Source organism: Choloepus didactylus, chromosome 9 (genome assembly GCF_015220235.1).
Source record: "Choloepus didactylus isolate mChoDid1 chromosome 9, mChoDid1.pri, whole genome shotgun sequence".
NCBI classification, from domain to species: domain Eukaryota; kingdom Metazoa; phylum Chordata; class Mammalia; order Pilosa; family Megalonychidae; genus Choloepus; species Choloepus didactylus.
The window spans coordinates 55,448,361-55,470,267 of record NC_051315.1 but is presented as its reverse complement, the minus strand read 5'-3'; the positions used below and the strand labels follow the sequence as shown (position 1 = coordinate 55,470,267).

General features: G+C 37.6%; 1 protein-coding gene across 2 annotated transcripts in view; it reads left to right on the top strand.

The window, feature by feature from the left end:
• The first annotated feature begins 2,019 nt into the window (after nt 1-2,019).
• SCN7A (sodium voltage-gated channel alpha subunit 7) overlaps nt 2,020-21,907 on the top strand; it is a 95,144-nt gene continuing 75,256 nt past the window's right edge. For both annotated transcript variants that reach the window (XM_037849980.1, XM_037849979.1), the window contains exons 1-2: nt 2,020-2,365; nt 20,720-20,964. In XM_037849980.1, the coding sequence (XP_037705908.1) occupies nt 2,356-2,365; nt 20,720-20,964 (255 nt within the window). In that variant the 5' untranslated portion in view covers nt 2,020-2,355. The remainder of the gene's footprint in view (nt 2,366-20,719; nt 20,965-21,907) is intronic.

Below are 21,907 nucleotides of genomic sequence, written 5' to 3'. Positions count from 1 at the left end.
AACCGTGCCCATTCCTACTCTGGACTTGATGAGGTTAAAATAAACAGCCTCCACTTGAGCAGGCTGCAGGGAAAGTAATGTTCCCAAGGGCCCATCTAATTCAACTGAAGTGTGATAGAGCAGATATCTCTTGGACAAGACAAAGAGGGGCATGTACGCCTCATGCTTGGTCTGAGTCATGGCCTTCTGAATGTACACTTAGGAAACTCAACTTAGAAGATGCGATTATAGGGTTCTTGAGACAGGCACTTGGAAAACACACAGCAACTCGGCCCTTCCACCACATACACTTCCCCTATTGAACAACTTAATGGGGGAGCAACTCAGCATAGTATTAGGAACATAATATTTGCCAAAATTTGACAGATCCAGTCTAGTAATGCTATCTGATTCTGGAGGCAAATATTTGTTGCAGAACAACAACAAAAATATGGTTGTCTGCTCAGAATAAATCTACTATCATTGGTTTCCTTTCAATTTCCCTTTGCTGATATTGATTTGTACAATGTTTTGAGTTCTGTTACATGTTCATTACATGTTATACAAAACAGTACTTCTTTGTATTTCACATATCTTATATATATTTAAAATGTTTGATATTATTAAGTTTCTTAAGTTTTATCATTTTAATGTACTGAAAGATGCATACAATTTTACTGGGTGAGAAGGGACATATAAGTAGGATTGCTTCAAGGAAAGGCCTATAAATTAGAAAATTTACTTGTTTATCGCCACAAAATGTGAAGATGAGAAGTTAGTAATCCAGTTTGTCTATTCAAAAGAAGTAAAACGGATATATGATGCTGTAAAATAACTGCTGCTAATTTTTTGGGTATGATAGTGAAATTGGCTTATACTTTTTAAAAGTCCTTATCTTTCAGGATACAGGCTGCTGTATTTTTGGATGAAAGGGTATGATATCTGGACTATGTTTAAATTAATCCAAGGTGGGAGGTCATAGTATAGATGAGACAAGATTGGCCAAGTGTTGGTAAGAGTTGAGGATGGATACATGAAAGTTTATGATACTTTCCTTGTACTTTTGTGTATATTTGAAATGTTGCATAACAGAGATATATTTTAAACAAGAAAATATGGTAATAGCCATTTCTGTGAATCATGAATGAAATATGTTTTTCCTGACATGGTTTCTATCTTAAATCTGCTTACATTTTCTGTTCCATACCTTAGAAAATCAAATTTGAACCTCATACAAAATGCATGATTACTTTTATCATTTTTCTTATCTTTTCTTGGTATGAGGTAGGAATTTTTTTAAAGAAACCATCATTTTAGAACAAGGTAGGGTTAGAAAATGAATGTTTCTTGGTGTAGCAAAATTTCCCAAACTTCCTTTGGGAAACAAGGTCCAGCAGTACTTCTCTTCAGCCCCAAATACAGTGCAGCACATCAGTTTTCCAAATATGCATAATTTCCCCCCATGTTTCAAATCACCAGAGTTGGGAAAGAATCTACACTGTGGAGAGAACAGTAGCTCCTGCCAACCTTCCCTACTACAGACACACACAGCAGCAGGCACAGCAGCACAATCCTGGCTACCACAGTGTCCAGATTTAGATGCAGCAGGCTGACAACCACACCTGGCAGGTTCCCCTAGGGCAGCTAGGCATGGGACCGAGAAAACAACGAAGAAAGGAAAAGAGGTAAAGAACCCGAGTTTGCTGCCTTCCCCTTCTCTCCCTCCTCTTCTCCCTCTCCCTTCCCTGCATCTTTGCTCTTCCTCTTCTATCTGGTTTCCCCTCGCCCCTGCCTTCCTTCATCCCCTCCAGGTCCCCTCCCCTCTCTCCCCCACTCACTGATCCCACTCCTCCACCCTGCCCCCTCCCTTCCCGGGCAGCTTGTGGAAGACACTCGCCAGCTGCTGCAGTTACTGGCGCTGCAGCCCCGGCTGATGGTCTCGGTCAGAATCACCCTCGCCCACGCCGGGTCTGGTGCTGAAGCCGCGCGCTGGCCTGAAGACGAAGGCGGGGGAGAATGACTCGGCTGGGAGAGGAGTGGGGAGAGTGGGAGGGAGACAAACACAGCTCCCAAGCTGCGGGCGGGGCTCCACTGGACATCTGGGAAGGAGGGGCTCTGGGTCAGTGTCTGGGTAGCATCCCCAGCTTCTCGGTTGCTAGCAGGCAACTCAGTGGGGTTGTTTACTGCGGAGCCATCGCAGCCTAAGTGGCATCAGCTGGTGAGGTCAGACGCCAGCCTAGCAACACTTTCTAAGCAACCAGAGCTCGGAAGACCAGAAAAATCTCTGAAGAAAGGGAAGCTCAGGAGGGGGAAAGGGCTCCAAAGGGCCCTGTCCCTCGGGATCAGGTCCTTCAGGTGCCCGTGGAGACCTGTCACATGGTAGCAAGTAAGTGCCTTTTTCTCGCTGTTGTGTCCAGCCCCAGGATGGTGTTTGTCGCGACAATTGCCAGCCTTTTCCACCCCCTCCCCACCAGCTCCACACCATTAGGGTCGCCAACAGGAGGATTAGCTCTGCACTGTGCACGTGGTTGGTTTTTCATGGCACTATGGAAGCTTCTGACACCAAGATGCTGTTAGTGTAAAATATCTAGAAATTCTAAGAGGTGATGACTTTTATATTACATGACACAATGATGGTAGGGAAAGAATAAAAGCTTAGGTGGGAATGGGTTGTACTGCTTCTAAGGACTTCCATTGCTTATGCTAAGTAATTTAGTGAATTTAACATTGGTGTTTTTCATGTAAGAATTGTCAGTAGAAGGTAGAAGCATAGATGTGATGGGAAATGGTGATCTCAATTTAAAAAGCTTGGTATTTTGTTTGCACCAACAGGTTTCTGTATTGTGTAGCTTCGTAAAATGCATAACTTCTGGAGGTTTTGTTTTAGAAATGATGTTTTCATTGTAACTCTGGTTATACATTATCTTCAGTACTTCGGATATTGGTCAAATCAGGACAAATAATGAGTACATGTGGACTAACAAAATAATGGACCCCACACATTAATGAAGATGATAGTCTCCTTTGGATTTTGGCCAGAAAAAGCTCTTGAAATAGGAAGATATGGGGGTGGTGCTATGCGGCTACTTGCACCCCCACAACTCCCCCTCCCCCCAAACTATTGCTCCAGAGATAATTTAACGCTAACTAAAAGGAAGCTAGCCAGGGCCCTTTAATAAACATAGTCCTGGGGCTCCATCCTACTATGACTAGCCCTATTTAAATTTTCTATAATCCAGCTGCTACTTTTACAAGGGAGGGAGATAAGACCTAGAAAAAGTCATTTGATGAGGTTACCTGGCTAGTCTGATTGAACTGGAAGCCCAATGAGGAAATCTTTGGGATTTACAATTATAAAACATGATTTCCGTCTTTGTGAAATAAAGCAAGTTATTGAACTTGATTACACTTTGTTTTCCTTATTTGTAAATGACACATCAAAAGGCCAGGTAAGAACTGGTGGTAGAGATTACATGAAGAATTTTCTGAAGCTAATATCACATGTAACCTTTACTTATATGAGGAATTATTCTGTGTTTTTCCCCACTGCACTATTCTATCTCTCATTTTAAACCTAGTTCATTGCAATAGTAAAAGAGTACTCAGTCAGCCCTAACTAGAATGCAGTAGACAAAGTGAAATTTAAATCCAGGTCGTGATCATTTACCACCTGTACAATCTAAAGCATATTTTAACTTGAAAGCCTCCATGCTTGCAAAATTGTGTGCCCTAATTACCACTCATATTTTTAAAACTTTGAAATATTCTCAAAATATATCTTACTCTTTTTCCTTTTCAGCATTAGTTTTTGTTTTGTGTGGGGTGCAACCCTCTTGTAATTAAACCTTCGAGTATATTGGATATTGCTGAATTTATTTGCTCCATTAATTAATATAGGAGAAATTATATTGACACATAATCTACTCTTGACTTTTGAGAATCATTAAAACCCTGCACTCAAGGAAAGGTACATTGAGCCCCTCCTTGCCCATGTGTATGTTTTAAAGCAATAGTAGAAAGACCTGAAGTTGGACCTAGGCACAGGAAAAGAAGCCAAAAGAGCCCGGCAACAGAATCAGGCTCCTGGACCTGCTACTGGATGTCGGTCTCCATGGGAGATCTGGAAGTAGAACCAAGCACTTAGGAACTCAGTATTTGGTCTCCACAGCCTCATGTGGTACAGGCTTAAGTAGGGAAATTGAAATAAACTCTCACCGATTTTTTCCCAGGAAGGATAAATATAGGTCTAAGGCACACTGGGGATGGATGCAACAATATTCCTAATGCTCCACCAGTCCCAGACCTTATTGGCATAGGATCTGTATTGCAGAAACTAGTTCAGACAACTGGGATACTCAGAGACTGACACACAACCCTTGGCTTTCTTTTAAGGCTTATTATAGAGGTATTAGCATAGAAGGGGCATTCTTGATTCCTGGAAGTCTGGCCCAATTATCTCCACTAACGTATCAGTATCGGGCAATTTCTGAGAAGAACACCTGTAGCCCCTGCCTACCTGCACCCCCACTAGCTATCAGCAAGGTCCAGAGTCTCCTACACCTATGGTACTTACTTTACAAACTGATCTCCTTTCTTCCTGAATCCATCCTCTTCCATCAATATGGGCTAACCAATGCCAAGTGAGCCAGGCCTTGCCTCTGCAACAATGCAAGAAGAAACCTTTAAGGGAATATTTTCATCTGAGGGCTTCTAGGGAGGTTTTTCAGCTGGTCCCTATCCCTGTCCCAGCTAAGCTTGGGATTTCCATATATTTGTTCGATCACTGCACTTTATAAACCAGGCTCAATCTGGTTGTACTCCATCCTCATGGAAGAACCTCTATCTCTGATTTATATATAGTATTTCTAAGAAGACTGACTTGGTCTGGTGCTGGCTGAGAAGAACCAGCTGGAGGGGGCAGCTCTGATTGTGGTGAGAGCTAGCTGCCAGACTGACCCGTCATAAGCATCAGACAATAGCTTGATGAAAATGCTCAAATGGGGCCCCACACTGAAATTCTGGTTTTGAGAGTCTGAGATTAGTATGGTGATTTTGGTTGTAAACAAAAACATCTTCTGATACTGATATTTAGCTAGAGGTGGGGACCACAGTCCCTGGTGGAAAATATTGTGTTGAGTAGTAGAATATTCCTTCCCTTCTGCCTACATGCCAGAGTAAGGCTCAGGATCCACTACCCTCTCACCTTCTGTGTTCTCCCAGAGGCTGCAAGGTCTAAGCATCTGATCACAGGCTGTAACTTTGACTCTGGCCCATGTCTAATCTCTTCCCTTGGTCCTGAACCCTACTTTGGGAGAGTGAGCCAAAAACTGACTCATGCTTATCCTAATATATTTCAAGGTTCTGCTCATTGTTTCCCAGTATAAGAAGGGGTCGTAAAGGCATCTATATGTTTGATTTCACATTTGAAAGTTTCCTAGAAGGGGGTGGAAGGATTGATAATGGAACAGCAGACAGGCTTATGCAGAAGGCATAGGATAAGAGGGAGATAGCCAGTAAGTCCTAAGAGGCATCTGGGGTTCCAGTAAATGTTCCAGTTCTGGATTTTAAAGTTTTCTTTTTACCTTCTGTTAGCAGTGGCACCTAAAAAAATCACAGGCCTAAGGTCTCAGGGTTACTGGTGAGTACAAATGTTGTAAGCCATACAGGGTCTCCTTTGTATTTCTCTGGGCTCAATCAATGATGCATTCCTTCCTCTTGAGCTCTTAAATGGCTGGCCACATTGTTCTAGTCAAGGGTCTGAAAGACTGGGGCCAAAAGAACAGTTTGTTTGGAAAAGATTCTGGCTTTTCTCCAACAAGCTTGTTGTGGTGGGCTAGACAAGATGGAAGTTTTCAACATGTCCACCAGAAACAAGGAACACTACTAGTGACACATGAGGTTGTCATAGAGAACTTCAAGTGGACATGCTTAAAGCAGAGGTAACTTTCCTTCACGTTTCTCTAGCCATTTCCTGCCTCCATTTCCTCACCAGTAAGTAATGGCTCACCCTAGTGAGACATTATCTCCCATAGACATTTACTGCCTCTGTGCTTTCTTCCAGGTATTTGAACTTTCATTGAGCTTCCCTTGGGCTCATCCTTGTAAGTGAATTTGGGATCCGGTGTTAAGATTTTGCCATATGATATTTTGTCTAGACTTTTATTCTTCTAGTGTAAGTTGACTGTGCCACTAAAAATGTACATCACCTGCACTCTGCCTTCCTGGAGAGGAGACACACGCAAAGATCTTAGCTCCTGATTTTTTTTAATGAACCATCACTAGAATCCATGTTCACCAAAGTCTCTAGGGAATTCATTTCTCAAAAGAGAACTTTATTTGGGAGAAATGGGAGTTTCTTTGGCTCTCACTTGTTTCTAACAGTTTCTCAAGTCTTTGAATCCAGAGGAATGTCTGAATTAAAATGTTCAGTATACTCACAACAAAATGGAAGGCATGCTTATGTTTTTTAAAAATGTTTCTTATTTTACAGTCTTCCCTTGAAATATTACATATCCTAGGACAGAGTAAGGGAGTTGTGTTTAGTTAAATGGATGTTCTGAGGAACAGGACCTGAAGCCAAAGTGGGTTGACCTTGAAGGGAACACAGCTGCAGGCAGAAAATCCATATCCAGGGACCAACGAGCAAAAGTCAGTTAAGGCAAGCCAGATGTACTGTATGCTGCGGACAAGTAAATGGAGTAGGATTCAGATAATCAAAGCCAAACTGGAAGTAACTAACTCAAATGAAAGAAAAATCCAAAAGCTAAAAACCAAGTAGATTAAAGCCAAGTGGAAGTTAGAGAACATCTAATCAAACAACTAGAAAATGGCAGGTGGGTTGTTGTCATTCCAATCAAGCTGTCCTATATTCCTGAAACTTGAGTGTGTAAACCTTTCTATTTCTGGACTTTAGTAACACATATGCATGTGAGATACTTTCAAGTACTCTAGAAATATTAACAGAAAGGCAACAGAATCCCCTGGCATCTTTTAAGTCCCTCTCCATATATATAAAACAGTTTTACCTTCCTGAAGGAGAAACATACATGCACTAGCATATAAAACCTTTATAAATCATTTTATTCAAAGGTAAACAATGCAAACTGTCCTCAGAATGATTTTTTTAGGTTAACAATTTAATTTTGGATTCTTTCCATATGCCTCCTGACATGTCCATCTCATTCCTCTTTGTTTTACTGAATAGTATTCTGTGCTAATGAAATACTGGAATTCCAATGGTGTCCTTACAATGGACATGTGGATTGTTTCTAGACTTTGAAATTAAAAGTATGTTGTGATTAATATCATTGCACACATGACTTCTCAAATTTCAGCAAGAATATGCATAGGGCAGTTTAATTGCGAGGCCAAAGGGTGCATGCATCTTTATTTTAGAAACTATTGCTAAGCTGATCTACAGAAACACTGCACCAATTTACAGTCACCCAATATGTATGAAGGTGCCCACTGACACCATATCCCAGTCTATAGAAGGTCACATCCATTGAAAGCAGTCTTCAGTAGGTCTCTAGGACTTTAGAATTAGAATTATTGATTGTGGTGTACTTATCCATACCCATCAGAATATCATTAGTTTCAATCATTTTTCCTCGTAGCCTTCTGCTTCCTAGAAGACGATGATAAAATTTTTGTATGCTCCCGTAAGAAAACACAGTGTGTCAAATATTATTTGAGCTCTAATCCCTGGGAGAAAAAGGATTTTAGTCTGAGAGCTCTAAGAGAAAAGGCTCTGCATCTGAGAATTTAGCTGTGAGTCATCGCATAATGTGGAAAATATAAGTCATAATATGTCTATTAAGTGCAGTCACGTAGTCCCAACCAACGTAAATGTCAATCTAAATTGCTCGCTTTACTAAAGGAGGTATGGTTCCTGCAGTCTCAACAATATAGATTACAGTTCTGATCACATTCACTGTCTCCTTCACTCATGCTTGCAGTATCTTCTAGTCCTGAGTTAACTTGTTTGTCAGCCTTGTCATCATTTTTATTACTTTATTTTACAGTAATCTGAATATCATTGCCGCAATAGGCATGATATATTCACCAATAGTTTGGAAAATGCTAAGTGAGAAGCCATTTACCCTTCAATTCCTATTCAATATTAGAGTGAAATTGGCATTTGGGATATTTCCTTATGCTGTGGCTCTATGGTACTATGTGAGAATTTTTCTTCATTTTTCTTAATTTATTTTATCTTTCTCTATGGCCTACATTCTTGTAAGCTAATCTAAATCTTTAGGGAAACACATGAGGAGAATAAAAAAATATACGTATCTAGTAAAAGTAGAACCTTTCAGAATTGTCTTTGGCAAAGCTAATCTGACATCTGTTTTCTCATCCCTAGGGTCAACTCTAGTTTCCCAGAAAGCATCCAGATTGATTATTTAGATGCTGTGGTTTCAGTTCCTTGACATGGGAGAAAATAGGACAGGGGAGGCTGTGGTGGCCCAGGACATCACCCTTGGCATTTGGAGAATGTGTCTCCCTCCACAGCCTGACTGCACTACTGGCAGGCTGTGCTCTGGAGACCAAATAGGGGGCACGGGAAGCAACTGGGAGTGGGAGGAGGGAGGAAAACAGTGACTTCTGGCCTCCCCTTCCTCCCGGGTCCTTCATTATCTCAGAAAATGCAGCTGCAGTTGCTAATGAGGAATGCTATCAACGCAGCCTTTTCCCTGGAGGCTAAGCTACAGCATTGGCTGACTGGGTGAATGCATAATTCAGCATCAAACTCAGGATAAGCTCATCCAAATCTTTTGGGAAACACATGAGGAGAATAAATAAATAAATAAATAAATAAAATCTGGTAAAAGAACATTTCACATTTCTCTTTGGCAAAGCAAATCTAACATCTGTTTTCTCATCCCTAGGGTCAACCCTAGCTTCCCAGAAAGCATCCAGATTGATTATTTAGATGCTGTAGTTTCAGTTCCCTGAGGTGGGAAAAAATAGGACAGGGGAGGCTGTGGTGGCCACAGCATAAGGAAATTATCCCAAATGTCAATTTTCACTCTTTGAAAATGTAAGAGGACATCAATGATAATTAGTTGTCTACAAAAGACATAAACTCAAACTGTCCCCAACAACGCATGTAGACACTGGGTGGGCTGGAAACAACAGGAAAGAGTGGAAGGAACAAAACAGAGCCATTATCATGGAGGGAGTGGGAGTGGAACAACAAGGATAAAGTGGCTGTCCCACTTGTACTTCTTTGATTTCAAACTTTACAGCTGTTTGATATCAGCACCTCTGTGGCTTGAATGCCAGGATCTGGTAAGGTCATCGCCAGACAGACACCAAGAGAATGAGGAAAATCTGATAGCTGACAGAAAGCAGGTGCCCAAAGAGGAGAAAAGAATGTGGGTCTTTGGGAAAGCCCCTTTTAGAAGAGATGTTTTTTAAGCAAGTGTTTGCCTCAGCAAATCCAATTTCTTTATCTCTCATAGTTAGTATGTCAGACAAGAAAAAATATCAAAGAAAACGTAATGATGCCTTGTAAGGTGGGTTGGTGAAGCTTGGCTGTGAGCCAAAGGGATCTTTCTTCCTGGCTGGCTGCATCAGATTCATCTCAAGGGCTACCAGTCTAAGATATTCTGAATTAGTCTGTCTGGGTCGGGACATGGGCTTTTAGGTTTTCAATATTACCTCAGGAGATTTCTGATATGCAGTCAGGAGCTGGCATACTGCTAATCACCTGAGAGGGTTTTCTTTCCCAGTGGCTTTCGGCACCAGGATATTGCTTAGTCTGCCAGCCCCCTCAACGTCTTGTCTTCTCAGAGGGTTCAGGGTTCATGAACTACCCATTTGACACTGTCACATCTAGTCAGCCTCCCATGGTCTGGCCACAGTTGAAGGGTTTTTTACCTATCACATACTACTCCAGAACTAGACTAGGTGGTGGGGGTTTTTGATTGGCCTTATGTGAATATTGGTTCAGAATGCCTCTGACTGGTCACAGATTTAGTATCTGATACAGTTTTATGAGCTTAGTTCCACTGCTGAGAAGTTGGGCAACAATGAAGGTTCAAAGAAATAACAACAATCTAATGACAGATTAAGGGGAACTCAGGAAGATCAGTTGGTTCAGAGAGGTCTCCAAAGCTCCAGGGATAGTTCAAGTTATAGGATTTTTTGAAACAGAAATTTGGACCAGGTCTTGCCTCTCAGGGGTGCCAGTTGCGTTAAGGACCCTAGGATTGAGGGCAAGTTATGGAATCTGGTTGCGTGACAGAGCCTCTTTTGTATTCCTTTGAGAAGTGGCAAAGGGTTCTTTTCTTTCACTCTTGAACTTTAATGTGGCCACTGGCCTGGATTTTTTGGTCAAGGATCTGAAAGGCATAGTTTACCAGAAATACAATTCTAGGATGATCCTGGCTCCTTTACAACTTGCTTGTTTTTGTGGTTTAACAAGGAGCAATTCAGAAATCCTAGAGGCTGACTTTGCACAGCACTGACAAAATAGGGGACATTGGTTCAGAATGTTGAGTTAGACCACTTTCCCAGGGTCACTGGTAGCAACACAAAGACGTTTATTGTCTTGGAGGATTAAAGTAGGAACATTTAGGGCAGAACCAGCTTCATTTTTGTGTTCCTGACAAACTTCCCTTTCTATTGCTTTATCATTGTCATGGTGGCATCCCTTGGTGAGGTAGGAGACATTCTCAATTGTCTTATCCCCAGTGATCTGCATCCCTTTTGGTGTTTCAACTGCCACTGAGAGCTCCTTGTGTTCATTACGATTAGTAAACTTGCAGTTGGGTGCAGATGTGGAGACTTGGTTATTTTGTACTTTTTATGGATTTCTAATCCTATTATGTATGTTCTCTGTCATTCTGAAGCTTAATGTCATACACTGCTCCTTCTCTCAAGAGCAGAGATATTAATTGCTCTCAGATTACTGGACAGTTTGACAATCTGTGGAATCTAAATCCATCAATGTTTGGGGTGATTTTAATTTTAGTTTCTTTTCCTCTTGAAACTTTAATCATTTTCAGAGATGGCCAAGCTGAAACATGGTCTTTACTTGTTTACATTTATGTCTCCCTCGTCCTTAAATTCAGAAGCTGTATTTTATAAATATTTCTGGCACTGGTAAATGGAACAGTGCTTGTCATTTAATAAGTAAGTGTATGCTCCATAAATTATTGCAAAATAAATGAATGTCAAAAGGAAATACCAACATTGAACTAATTGCCCTAAATGACATATCAAACTGCAAGAACAATCTTTTAAAGAATAATGGGACCTCACTTTATTTTAATATATCTGAAATAAAATGTTAAAATATAGAATTTACTTGTTACTTATTTAAAACCTCTTTCTGCAAGATAACATAATCCAATCATATGTTTTGAGGGGCCTGAGATGGTTTAGGGCAAGGGAAGTAAGGAAGGATATAGTTGAACAATCAAGAAGTCTGGAGGCAGCATAAAGCCCAGACCTAGGACCCAGGGTAGGTCAGTCCTAGGAGCCTTTGCCAATACTGGCTGTATGGTGAGCCGGACACTCTTCCAGAGAGAATCTAAGGGCAAGGGCCATGAATCAAAAGTCATTTAAGTCAGGAAAGAGTAAAATAATCTTAGGGGAAAGAAATATGGTTGGAATAAAGAAAGTGACAGCTTCATTAGTGTAAACAGCTGCAAATCAAGAAGGATCCAAGAAAACAAATTAGTTATCCAACAAATGGTCTGTAGCATGAGCCAGTTTTAGAGGCTAGACCTTGTTTTTTCACAGCAGTCGATTACTATTGCCTATAAGGTGGGTTGGTCTGTCCAGCTAGCTGCCTTTAAGTCAGTCCTCTCATATAGAAAGAGTTCTACCCTTGGGACTTTGGGTCATTAAGTAATAATTGTGACATGTTTTAGATTGTACTTATAATAAAAAAATTAAAATTTTCTTCTATTCCACCGAATTGTACACGTTAAATGGATAAAATGACGAATTCATTTCAGGTATGTGTTACAACATACACACACACACACACACACACACACACACACACACACACACGTACACACAACATTAATTAAAAAAACAAAAACAAAGTTTCTTCTAAACCTAACTGGAATCATGGTGTTTGGAGAGAAGTATGAATCTACCTTTTTTTAATCCAGGAGTCATCATCCTTTGGTCTTAACCCTTCAAGCTTAATTCAGTACAAGAAAATAATAGGGAAGAAAGGAGGCTTATGAACATCTAAAACTTTCATAGACTGTTTGATTTTTTTTATTGGATACATTGGGCTGCCACTCACAGCGTATCATCAAGGAGTTCACATATAGCAAGTTTAAGCAATACGTATTAGAGGAAGAACTCCTTTTAAGTATTCCATTTAGTGCATGTCTGCTGGTAACAAATTCATTTAGTTTTTGTTTATCTGAAAATATCTTTATTTCTTCTTCATTCTTGAAGGGTATTTTTTTTTCCATGTGAATTCTAGCTTTGCAATACTTATTCTTTCAAAACTTTAAAGTTGTTGTTACACTGTCTTCGTTTCCATTTTTCTAATTAGAATTAAGAGATCACACTTACCATTATTTCCTAATGTATAATTTGTCATTTTCCTTTAGCTGTCTTCACAATTTTGACTATGCTATACCTTATTATTACTTTGACCCACAGGACTCAAAGCATTTATTAGCAGTGATATATAAAATAATTTGTTTTCTATTTGTTTTTATTCATCACAAATGTGATAATAAGTAGTTGCTTTTCAATGGGATGTCTTAAACTCATTATATAAGGAATATCACACTTTTGCAAATACATCTAATTCTTGGTTTACGCCCGTGGTTTCCATTATTTGTGTATCCCTATAATTATATGACCATAGTCTAACAAACACACACACACACACACTCATTTGAACACTGTATAAAAGTTAAGTACAAACAAATATATAGTCTAGTTATCTTTCTTAAGCTCCAGAGCCATGTTTCCATTTAACCTCTATAATTTTTCTTTTAAGTGTTTCAGATTCACCTCATACTTAAAACACTGAAAACATTTTTCTCTCTTCCTTAATCTCTTTACTGGTTCTTCTCTCATATTCCATGTGCTCTGTGTTGGTGAATGACCGTCAGTCTTACAAATGAGATTTTACAAACCTCACTGTCATTTCTGTCTATTTACATAGTTTGGAATCAAATATTAGGTTTTTTTTTAATTCATAAAGATAGTAAGAGGCATATAATTTCCTAATTAACTCCTGTTTCTATTTTTAAAATAATTCTGCATGTATATATTTCTAAAAAATCCTTATGCTACAGAAACACATGAAAAAATAATAGTAATACTACTCTTATGGATATGTTATAAGTTATTTTAGCTACTGCACCTGGCATACACATTGTTTCTATTCATACCTATTAAAACTATGCTGCTGTGAATAGTCTTGTGCATGTAAGTTGGTTTGATGTGGCACCCATGGAGTAAGTTCCTATTGTTAGAATTGCTTGGTTCCAGTGTGTACATTTTAATTAGAGAACCAGTGCCAAGTTTCCTTCTACATAAAATGTACCAATATTCAGTACCTGAAAATATTTGTTGGACTGCCTGGTACCTCACATCCTAGCAGCACTTTGCCTTATTAAACTACGTCTTCCATTTCAATCATTATGAATAAATTAACTTATGCTTTTTAATGTTTATTTTTATTTTATGTATACTTATTTTGCATTTAAATCATTGAGGCATCTAGAATTTATTTTGCTACAGTAAGTATACGGAGCCAAGGATAATGGGAACCACCCAATTCTGATTCTCCCCATATATGCTTCACAAACAATATAGTACAAAAAGAAAAAACAAATAAAACTCATAAAACCCACACCATCAGCATAACTAAAAGACAAAGAATGCCCACACTTCAAAATGCCTATAAAAGAAAAGTAAACTCAAATTCCTGTGAGCTTGCTCTCTTACTCTCTTTAAGTCTTTGTGGAGAGCACGGCAGTCAAGAAAAATGGGGTATGCATCTTCTTGACCAAAAGGGGGATGCGAAATGAAACAAAGTTTCAGTGGGTGAGAGATTTCAAAAGGAGCTGAGGGTCACTGTGGTGGGCATTCTTATGCACTACATAGATATTCTTTTTAGGTTTTAGTGTATTGGAATAGCTAGAAGTAAACACCTGAAAATATCAAACTGTAATACAGTAGCCTTGACTCTTGAAGACAATTGTGTAACTATGTAGCTTACATGGTGTGACTGTGTGATTGTGAAAACCTTGTGGATCACACCCTCTTTATCCAGTGTATGGATGGATGAGTAGAATAATGGGGACAAAAACTAAATGAAAAATAGGGTGGAATGGGGGTATTATTTGGGTGTTTTTTTTTTACTTTTATTTTTTTTCTTATTTTTATTCTTTCTGGTGTAAGGAAAATGTTCAAAAATAGATTGAGATGATGAATACACAGCTATGTGATGGTACTGTGAACAGTTGATTGTACACCACAGATGATTGTATGATATGTGAATATATCTCAATAAAACTGAATTTAAAGAAATGAAACATGGGTATGGAAGGGAGAAAATGGAGCTAATGAGGTTCTAAAATTGATTGAAAATGACTGTCAGAGCATTCCCACTCTAAGTGTAAAAATACTGAAAAAAATCCTAAAGTGTCAGTTATTGAGTAATATATTTTCCACGCTGCTTTGAAATAAGCTACTCAATTTTTATTAGCTTCTATATTATAGTAGTGCTTTAAATTATGCTTAATGGGAGTAACAAAATCAGTATGGGAGAAAATGAATCCATGCAATCAATTAAAACCAGCTTTCAGTGATCTTAAGTGTTATTGTTAGGTGCTGTCAAGCATTGTTGTATCCATCCAAGCTCTTGATTTTAAGCATGAGAAACATATACTAGGTATCTACTGAAGAAAATGGGGGAAAAGAGGAGGGCTAAGTTGCAGCCAAAACTGTAACCAATAAAATAAGGCAGGACTAGTCCAATAGGCACCTGCAATACTGAGCTCAAACCATCAAAAACACAGCACGGCACAGTCCCACTGACCCCATTGCTGCTATGGCACCACAAAATGGCTGGAAGTTGTTGCAAACAATGGAAAAATGGACTCTTCACCAGCCCCCTTACTACACGTTGTTAGATCCAGAGACAAAGTCTTGAGTTGGTGCATGTGATTGTCTTGGCCAAGGTCATGTGCTTACTTCTTAGATCCATGGGAGGCTGGAAAAGTCATTATCTGGCTCGCTCCATTTCAATAGCAAGAGGTCTTCTACCATGACTGATATGGTAGGGAATTCCCTAACTCTAGGTGGAGGATTACCAAGCTAGATAGCACTCCCTCCTTTCCTAATTAAAATTCATGATCTATGCTCACATTTGGTTTTATAAAATGGAAAATATTTGACTCTGGCTACACTTATGTAAAGAACATATCTAAGCAATCCCCCCTGCCGTCAATGTGTCTGCAATTCAGTGATGCAAGTTGGCAGCTAAGATATCATGGTAGGCTCATTGGTTTTTGGATATCCATAAAGTAGCCATACTAAGCTGTCAATTATTTACACTTGCCAAAAAAATATTATAGTTTGTGCACCTTCTGCAATGTACCTTAAAGGAGACCCAAATTTAGGTAGACACATTTGAGTTCGCTTCTATCTCCACCACTCAGCTAAATTTATAATGATAGAGAAGTCGTCAGACTCATAATCTCTGTTTCTTCATCTGTAAAACAGTGATCACAAAGATGACGTGTGAGAAAATGAGAAAATATAACTTGAGGCATCAATCTAGTCCAATATTTTGCACATGGTAGTCACTTAGTGTGGCCATAATTAGGATTGCCATAATTGTTTTGATAAATATTGGTTCTTGCTTAAATGCTTGAGATTTGTTTAAAGAATTTTTTGTCCAAAAGTGTGCACTCCTTTATCCCCTAATTCTGCTGGTTATGCACCTTTCAACTGATATACAAAGAAAACAACTACTTTAATCAGCAATATAAAATAGTACAACTGGAACTTGTTAGAATCTAAGCATGAGCTGAATTTGATATAATTCCTGCCAAAAGGGTACTTTAGCTATTCAATTTTTTAGAAAGGCAGTCTAATGGACAGATTAACTATTAATCTTTCTATATTTTTCAGACTTTCACACTGTATTAAGATAGCTCACCGGAAAGCATAGTGCCTGGACCATGTTATCTAAATTCCCCTCAGAAATGCTTTTACTGAATTATGATTTAATGTTTAATAATTTATGATCTGCACTCAGCTATCTAGAGGTCTGAAGCAAACCAATTCCATTTGATAAGTACTTTCATTTCTTGGCAATATCATAGAAGACAACACCCACTATACATTCATTCATGTAGCCAACAAAAATCAAAATAGCCATTTGACATCAAAATCATCACTAAAGGACTCCTCTGGGAGAAGTAACCAGCTGATGAGGAGAATTAGTTCTAATGGAGTAAATACTTCAGTCCAAGCTTTCTGTGTATGGTCTAATTTAATCTTTATGATTTTGTGAGTTATATGAGGGATTCCAAATTTTACATATGAGGAAACTAATTATGGAGTACATTGTTAAGGTCTCATAGCTGGTAGGTAGAGGAATGAGGAGTCAAAGATGATTGTAAAATGGGGTTTAAGCAGAAAAAAAGTGTGAGTACACTTAGACTATGAAGCAAAGCGACTGACTGATAAATTGAATCTTAAGGCTTCAGTAGAAGGTGTCCAAAAATATTTTCATTAGTGGCAGCATCTTGGCAATAAGTTTGCAACCTCTCTTTGTATCTACTGTTAAGAACAAAATTATTTACATACCTCAGCTTAATAATGTTTGTTATCAGTTAGAACGGATCTCTGAAATTATCATCTGTAATATAGTACTTTTGTTGTAATCTGGGAAGACAGGTGTAAAAATTATTTTCATTTTGTTAATTCTTTGCTGCATAGGTTTTGTTTAGCTAATATTCTATACAAACTTTTAGATCATGTGATACTTGCAATAACATCAGTCCAAAGATTTTAGAGTAGAAGATTCTACCCAATCGATATTTGGATCCCACCCTAGTTTCAACAAATCTATGCTTCCACATTGCTCTTTTAGGGGGAAGGCCTAATGCTCAACTCAACTCATTCCATTTTTTAAATAGCTTTTAAGAAAGCTCTTTGCTGTCTTGAGAAAAAAAAAAAGCAAACTATTCTTTCTTCATTGCATCGACCCTAGTTCATCTTTGTTAAATAATATGGATATATAATTTCTCTTTCACATGGGAATCATTCAGATATCTGGAGACAAAAATGTTCCCCGAGTCTTTTGTGCTTCAACTATACATTGTCCACTCTTTTAACTGGTCTGTGTTTGGTGTCGTTTTGGGTTTGATCGGCATTCTGATCCCATTTGAAAACCCTCCAGTTTACCTACTGCCTTTTGGCTGTGGTGTTCATGGTTTATGGCAAAAGAGAGGTATACTGCTTCCTCCATCTCTCAACTCAGGCAAATGTTTTATTAAATTTCTTGGCAGACACAAACACATATTGATGTGTATTGCAATTACTATTAAGTAAAACCCCTATGGAGTTTTCTCTCTTGCAAAAGCATTTCTTTTCTACACTGCACTTGTGAAGATGCATTGTTTGGTTCATATTTCAAAGTCTTCCATTTATTCCTATTATGTGTTTTGTATCAGATATGATCCATTATTCTGAGATATTTGATTTTGTCACATATAAATTCATTTTTACATCCCACATATTATGTGCCAATCACTGTACTAAGCATTTTCACCCATATTAGTTTATTTTATCCTTATTTAATCTAAGGATGAATCTCAATTTTGTGACTGAAAAAAGAAGATCAAGAATATTAAGTAATTTCACAAGGTCTCTCACAACTTTATTAACAGAGTTTAGGTAGGTAGGTAGGTCTATCTGATTCTGAAGTTCCTGATTTTATTTGTTTCTGCTAGGCCATTTCTCTACTAAATTGTTGACATGGTGAATAAGCTAGTAGGTTATAGAGGACCAGGGTATGTCCTACCCATTTGCCAGAAGCTTTGGACAAAGGCCTTGGGCACTTATAAATCTATTTTATTAAAAGGTCATCCAGTACATATTTTTTTCATGTTGTAAGACATTTTATAAATTGACTTACTGAAGTCCAAATATAAGTATTTTATTTCATTTTCCTGATTAAATAATATAGAATTGCGGTGAGAAAATAAAGATTAAAAAGTAATCATGAGTAAGGGTTGTTTACTGATAAAAAGAAAAAGATCACTGAGCAGCCAGTAATTATCGTAAAGCCCATGTAATTTTTTTGGAGAAGAGTAATGACCTTTATTCCTTCACCTAGAAAATTGTGTAAAATTTAAGGAGCAAATTAGAAAAAGACAGTATCAAGTTACAGCTGACTGCTAAGGCAGGAAACAGAAGAACCCTAAAAGCAGAATAACAAGATCAACCAGAAGCTGCTCTTGGAAGCATCACTGTATTATATCATAATAGAGTAATTCCTGTTTATAATGATGCCTATGTGTCATTAAGAAAGTATTTAATATATATTCAAGGATCTCTTTATAAGGAACACAGTTTTGAAAGGTTCATTAAATATTTTAAAGGGGAAAGAGTTCATATTTAAGAGCAAACTTCTATTATCAGTAGTTTATAAAGTGTCAGTTCTGTAGGTGATACTGAGAAAGTTATTTGAAAAATGAGTCTATTTCTATGAATAATGGTGAGTTTTTATACTGCTAGTCTAGAGATAGCATCACATAGACATATACAGAATTCCCTGGTCTATATTTCTCTCTTTAAAATTGCTTTCCACCCACCCTGCAAAATCCCTTGAAGGGCATAGGCACAAGCAGTCACTGCTATTACTAAAATATATCTCTCTCTGGCCACAAATGACTGCACTAAGGGAAATGAATCCATAGGCTGGGCTAGGTTAATCAGACTATCATTTTATTAAATTTTTTTGAGATATAGGTTATATGCATATCATGGGAACGTAAACTGAAAAAATCAAATAAAGTTGAGGCTGGGATGGCATTTTTGGCCTGTGTCCACTCTGACAAATAAGCAAAGGAAGATGTTCTTGAAGTAGAATGTAGCAAGCAAGAAAAGCAAAGCAAAGTCTGGGAAAATTGTGATCCCAAGAAAAACTTAAGAAAGTCATCTCAATACCTAACTTTCCATTTTTATTTCCCATGACACAAATGCGTACTATGTGTTCTCTCCTTGGATGTCTGAGATTGCCTTTTTTAATATTTAAAATCCCCTCACACATCATTTATTTAAGCTAGCAGTAGGAGCCTGATTTTTTCAATGATTGTTCTCTCATTAAGATCAATTTACCTTTTTTCTCACTTTCTATTAATAGGCTGGTAATGGATTAAGCTATTAAAGAACTCAATTTCATACAAAAGTGCGGAATTTTAGAGTAGAACCTACGTGTGTGTATGGGATTTCTTAGAAAAATCTTCATACGGAGAATTCAACTAGTGCCAGCACTATGAGACACAAAATATACACATGCAAAATGACATAAAATCAAGTAAAAATGTCTTTTTATTAGTTCAATAATAAAATTAACAAAGAGAGTAAGAGAATTTTGGGGAAAGAATGAAGATACATCAGTCATTTGTCACTGAGTAGGATCTCTTGAAGAGAAAATTCCAACAGGAATTGAGGTGGAGGGAATCAGTAAAAGGACATTTTATATATATATATGAAAAGAACAAGGTTCATGAATTGGGGATTAATGCATGAAATTATATTTGATGATTATTTGAGTGAACTGTAGGATGACTTCAAATAGGTAAAAATTAGAAGTGAGAAAAACCTGTGAAGATAACTAGAACCACCCAGGTATAGAATTACAAAGATAACTACTTTGAAATAGGTATATAAGCAAGGAATATATGGAAAATAATTGTAAGAAAGTTATTTTCTTCCAAGGGGTTGATTTCAAAAGGAAAAATTTCATGAAACTCTAGGGTAATGATTAGGTTTGCATTCAGTTTTTACAATGACGGTAAGGTTAAAATGTAGTTCTAGTCATGAGAAAGGCAATCGATTTTGTTTTTACTTGTTATGAAGCTGCCATTGGTAGGATTGCCACATAGCTGGAGGCAGAGTATTGGGGGAAATGTAGTTGGTAAATATCCACATACACAGGGTAATTAAAACTCTATTCTTGCCATGCTTTCACCAAAGAGATGGGTATAATAGAGGAGAAAAGTAGAACTTTAAGGGATATCAGAGTATAATTTAGGAGGAAGAACTGAGTCAAGAAGAAATAATCGTAGACACAAGAAGAGATCCAGAAGAACAGGGTTCAGAGCTAAAGAAGGCTGAGATAGGCAAGAAAAATTGAGTCCGTGGTCAAACACATATGAAAGTGAAATATTTTATTTTGCAAGAAAAAGAGCCCTCATGAATTTAGAACTCTTTCATAAGAGTGAAGAAGTTGAGAGGCAGATTTCAGTAAAAGAAAGAGAACTCAAGGGATAAATAAATGAAGCAGAATGAGTTCCTGATAAATTTACAAATGAAGTCTAATATTACCCAACAAATCTCAGTTATGACAACTCAGATTTCTACAAAACTCAGAAATGGGTTCTTTGAATGTATGTATTAAGTTTGCCATTCTCTTCATATATTAACCTTCTGTAATTTAAAGAATTTTCTTTATATACCCAACTTTTACAAAGAACTGAAGAAAATTAATTTATTCCAGGTGAAAATTTGGAAATGTTGGCTTCCCCAGAAACGAAGGGCCTTGTCCCTTTCACCAGAGAGTCTCTTGAATTTATGAAACAGCACATTGCTAAAAAACGCAATGAGGAATATGAAAAAGAAGACTTAAAGCCAAGCCCTGACTTAGAAGTTGGCAATGAGCTTCCATTTGCTTATGGAAACCTTTCTCCAGGAATGGTGTCAGTGCCTTTAGAAGATGTGGATCCATACTTCAAGAATAAAAATGTGAGAATTTACTGAACTTATTGTGACTAGATTTTTATTATTTTATTTTTCATACATTAAAAAAATGTAATTGGGATAGGATAAAAAAAGAGAATGAAGAATAGGCTATTAAGTAATATTAAGTTATAAAGAACTGCATTAAGATATTTGATTTTTGAACCCTACATGTTTGAAATATTTATCAAAACTGATTCCAAATTGACTAGTTTGAGTTTGGTAACTTTACTTTTTAATAGATTGTACTGTCATGTCTTAATGTAAAGGATTTTGTTTTATGGGAACATAGTGACTGCCACTTATGTTTGTCAATTTTAAAGTAACTATACAACGCCTAGAATATACTCCGCAATTTCAAATGTTCGACTTGGTGAGCTTACTTGGTAATTAGGAAAGTAAAGCCAACCTGTATTTTATTTATCACTTTTATTCATGCAGACATTATGCATTCTCATGCTATTTTATCCTTAAGATGCCTTGAAGCATCTACTAAATATATGAACAGTCTAAGAACAAGCATATAATACAAAAAATAAGAATAATTTTGTTTAGAAAAGGGAGAGGTCTGTGTGGACTGGCAAAACTGGAAGAGCATTCATTAAAAAGGCTGAATTTGAGTTACAGCTTAAAGAACTACTTTGTATTTAATAAGGCAAAAGGAGGACATTCTGGGAATAGATAAGAGAGGAGTTTGATTCTGGAATGGGAAAAAGACTGATGCTTTAACTGGAACCTTATAGCTATGCTTCAAGTCGTGGGGGAAAAATGAGATAAAAGAGGTATCAGTGTGGATTTAACCTGATGATCAAAGGAGTGGGATGATGAATGCTTTGTTTGTGAACTTTGAAATTATTCTGGAAAATAATATGGAAAGCCCATTTTAATAACCAGATTTATTCCTTTGTCTCCTTTTTGTTTTCTCTTTGTACGTAAAATGTAAAGCAGG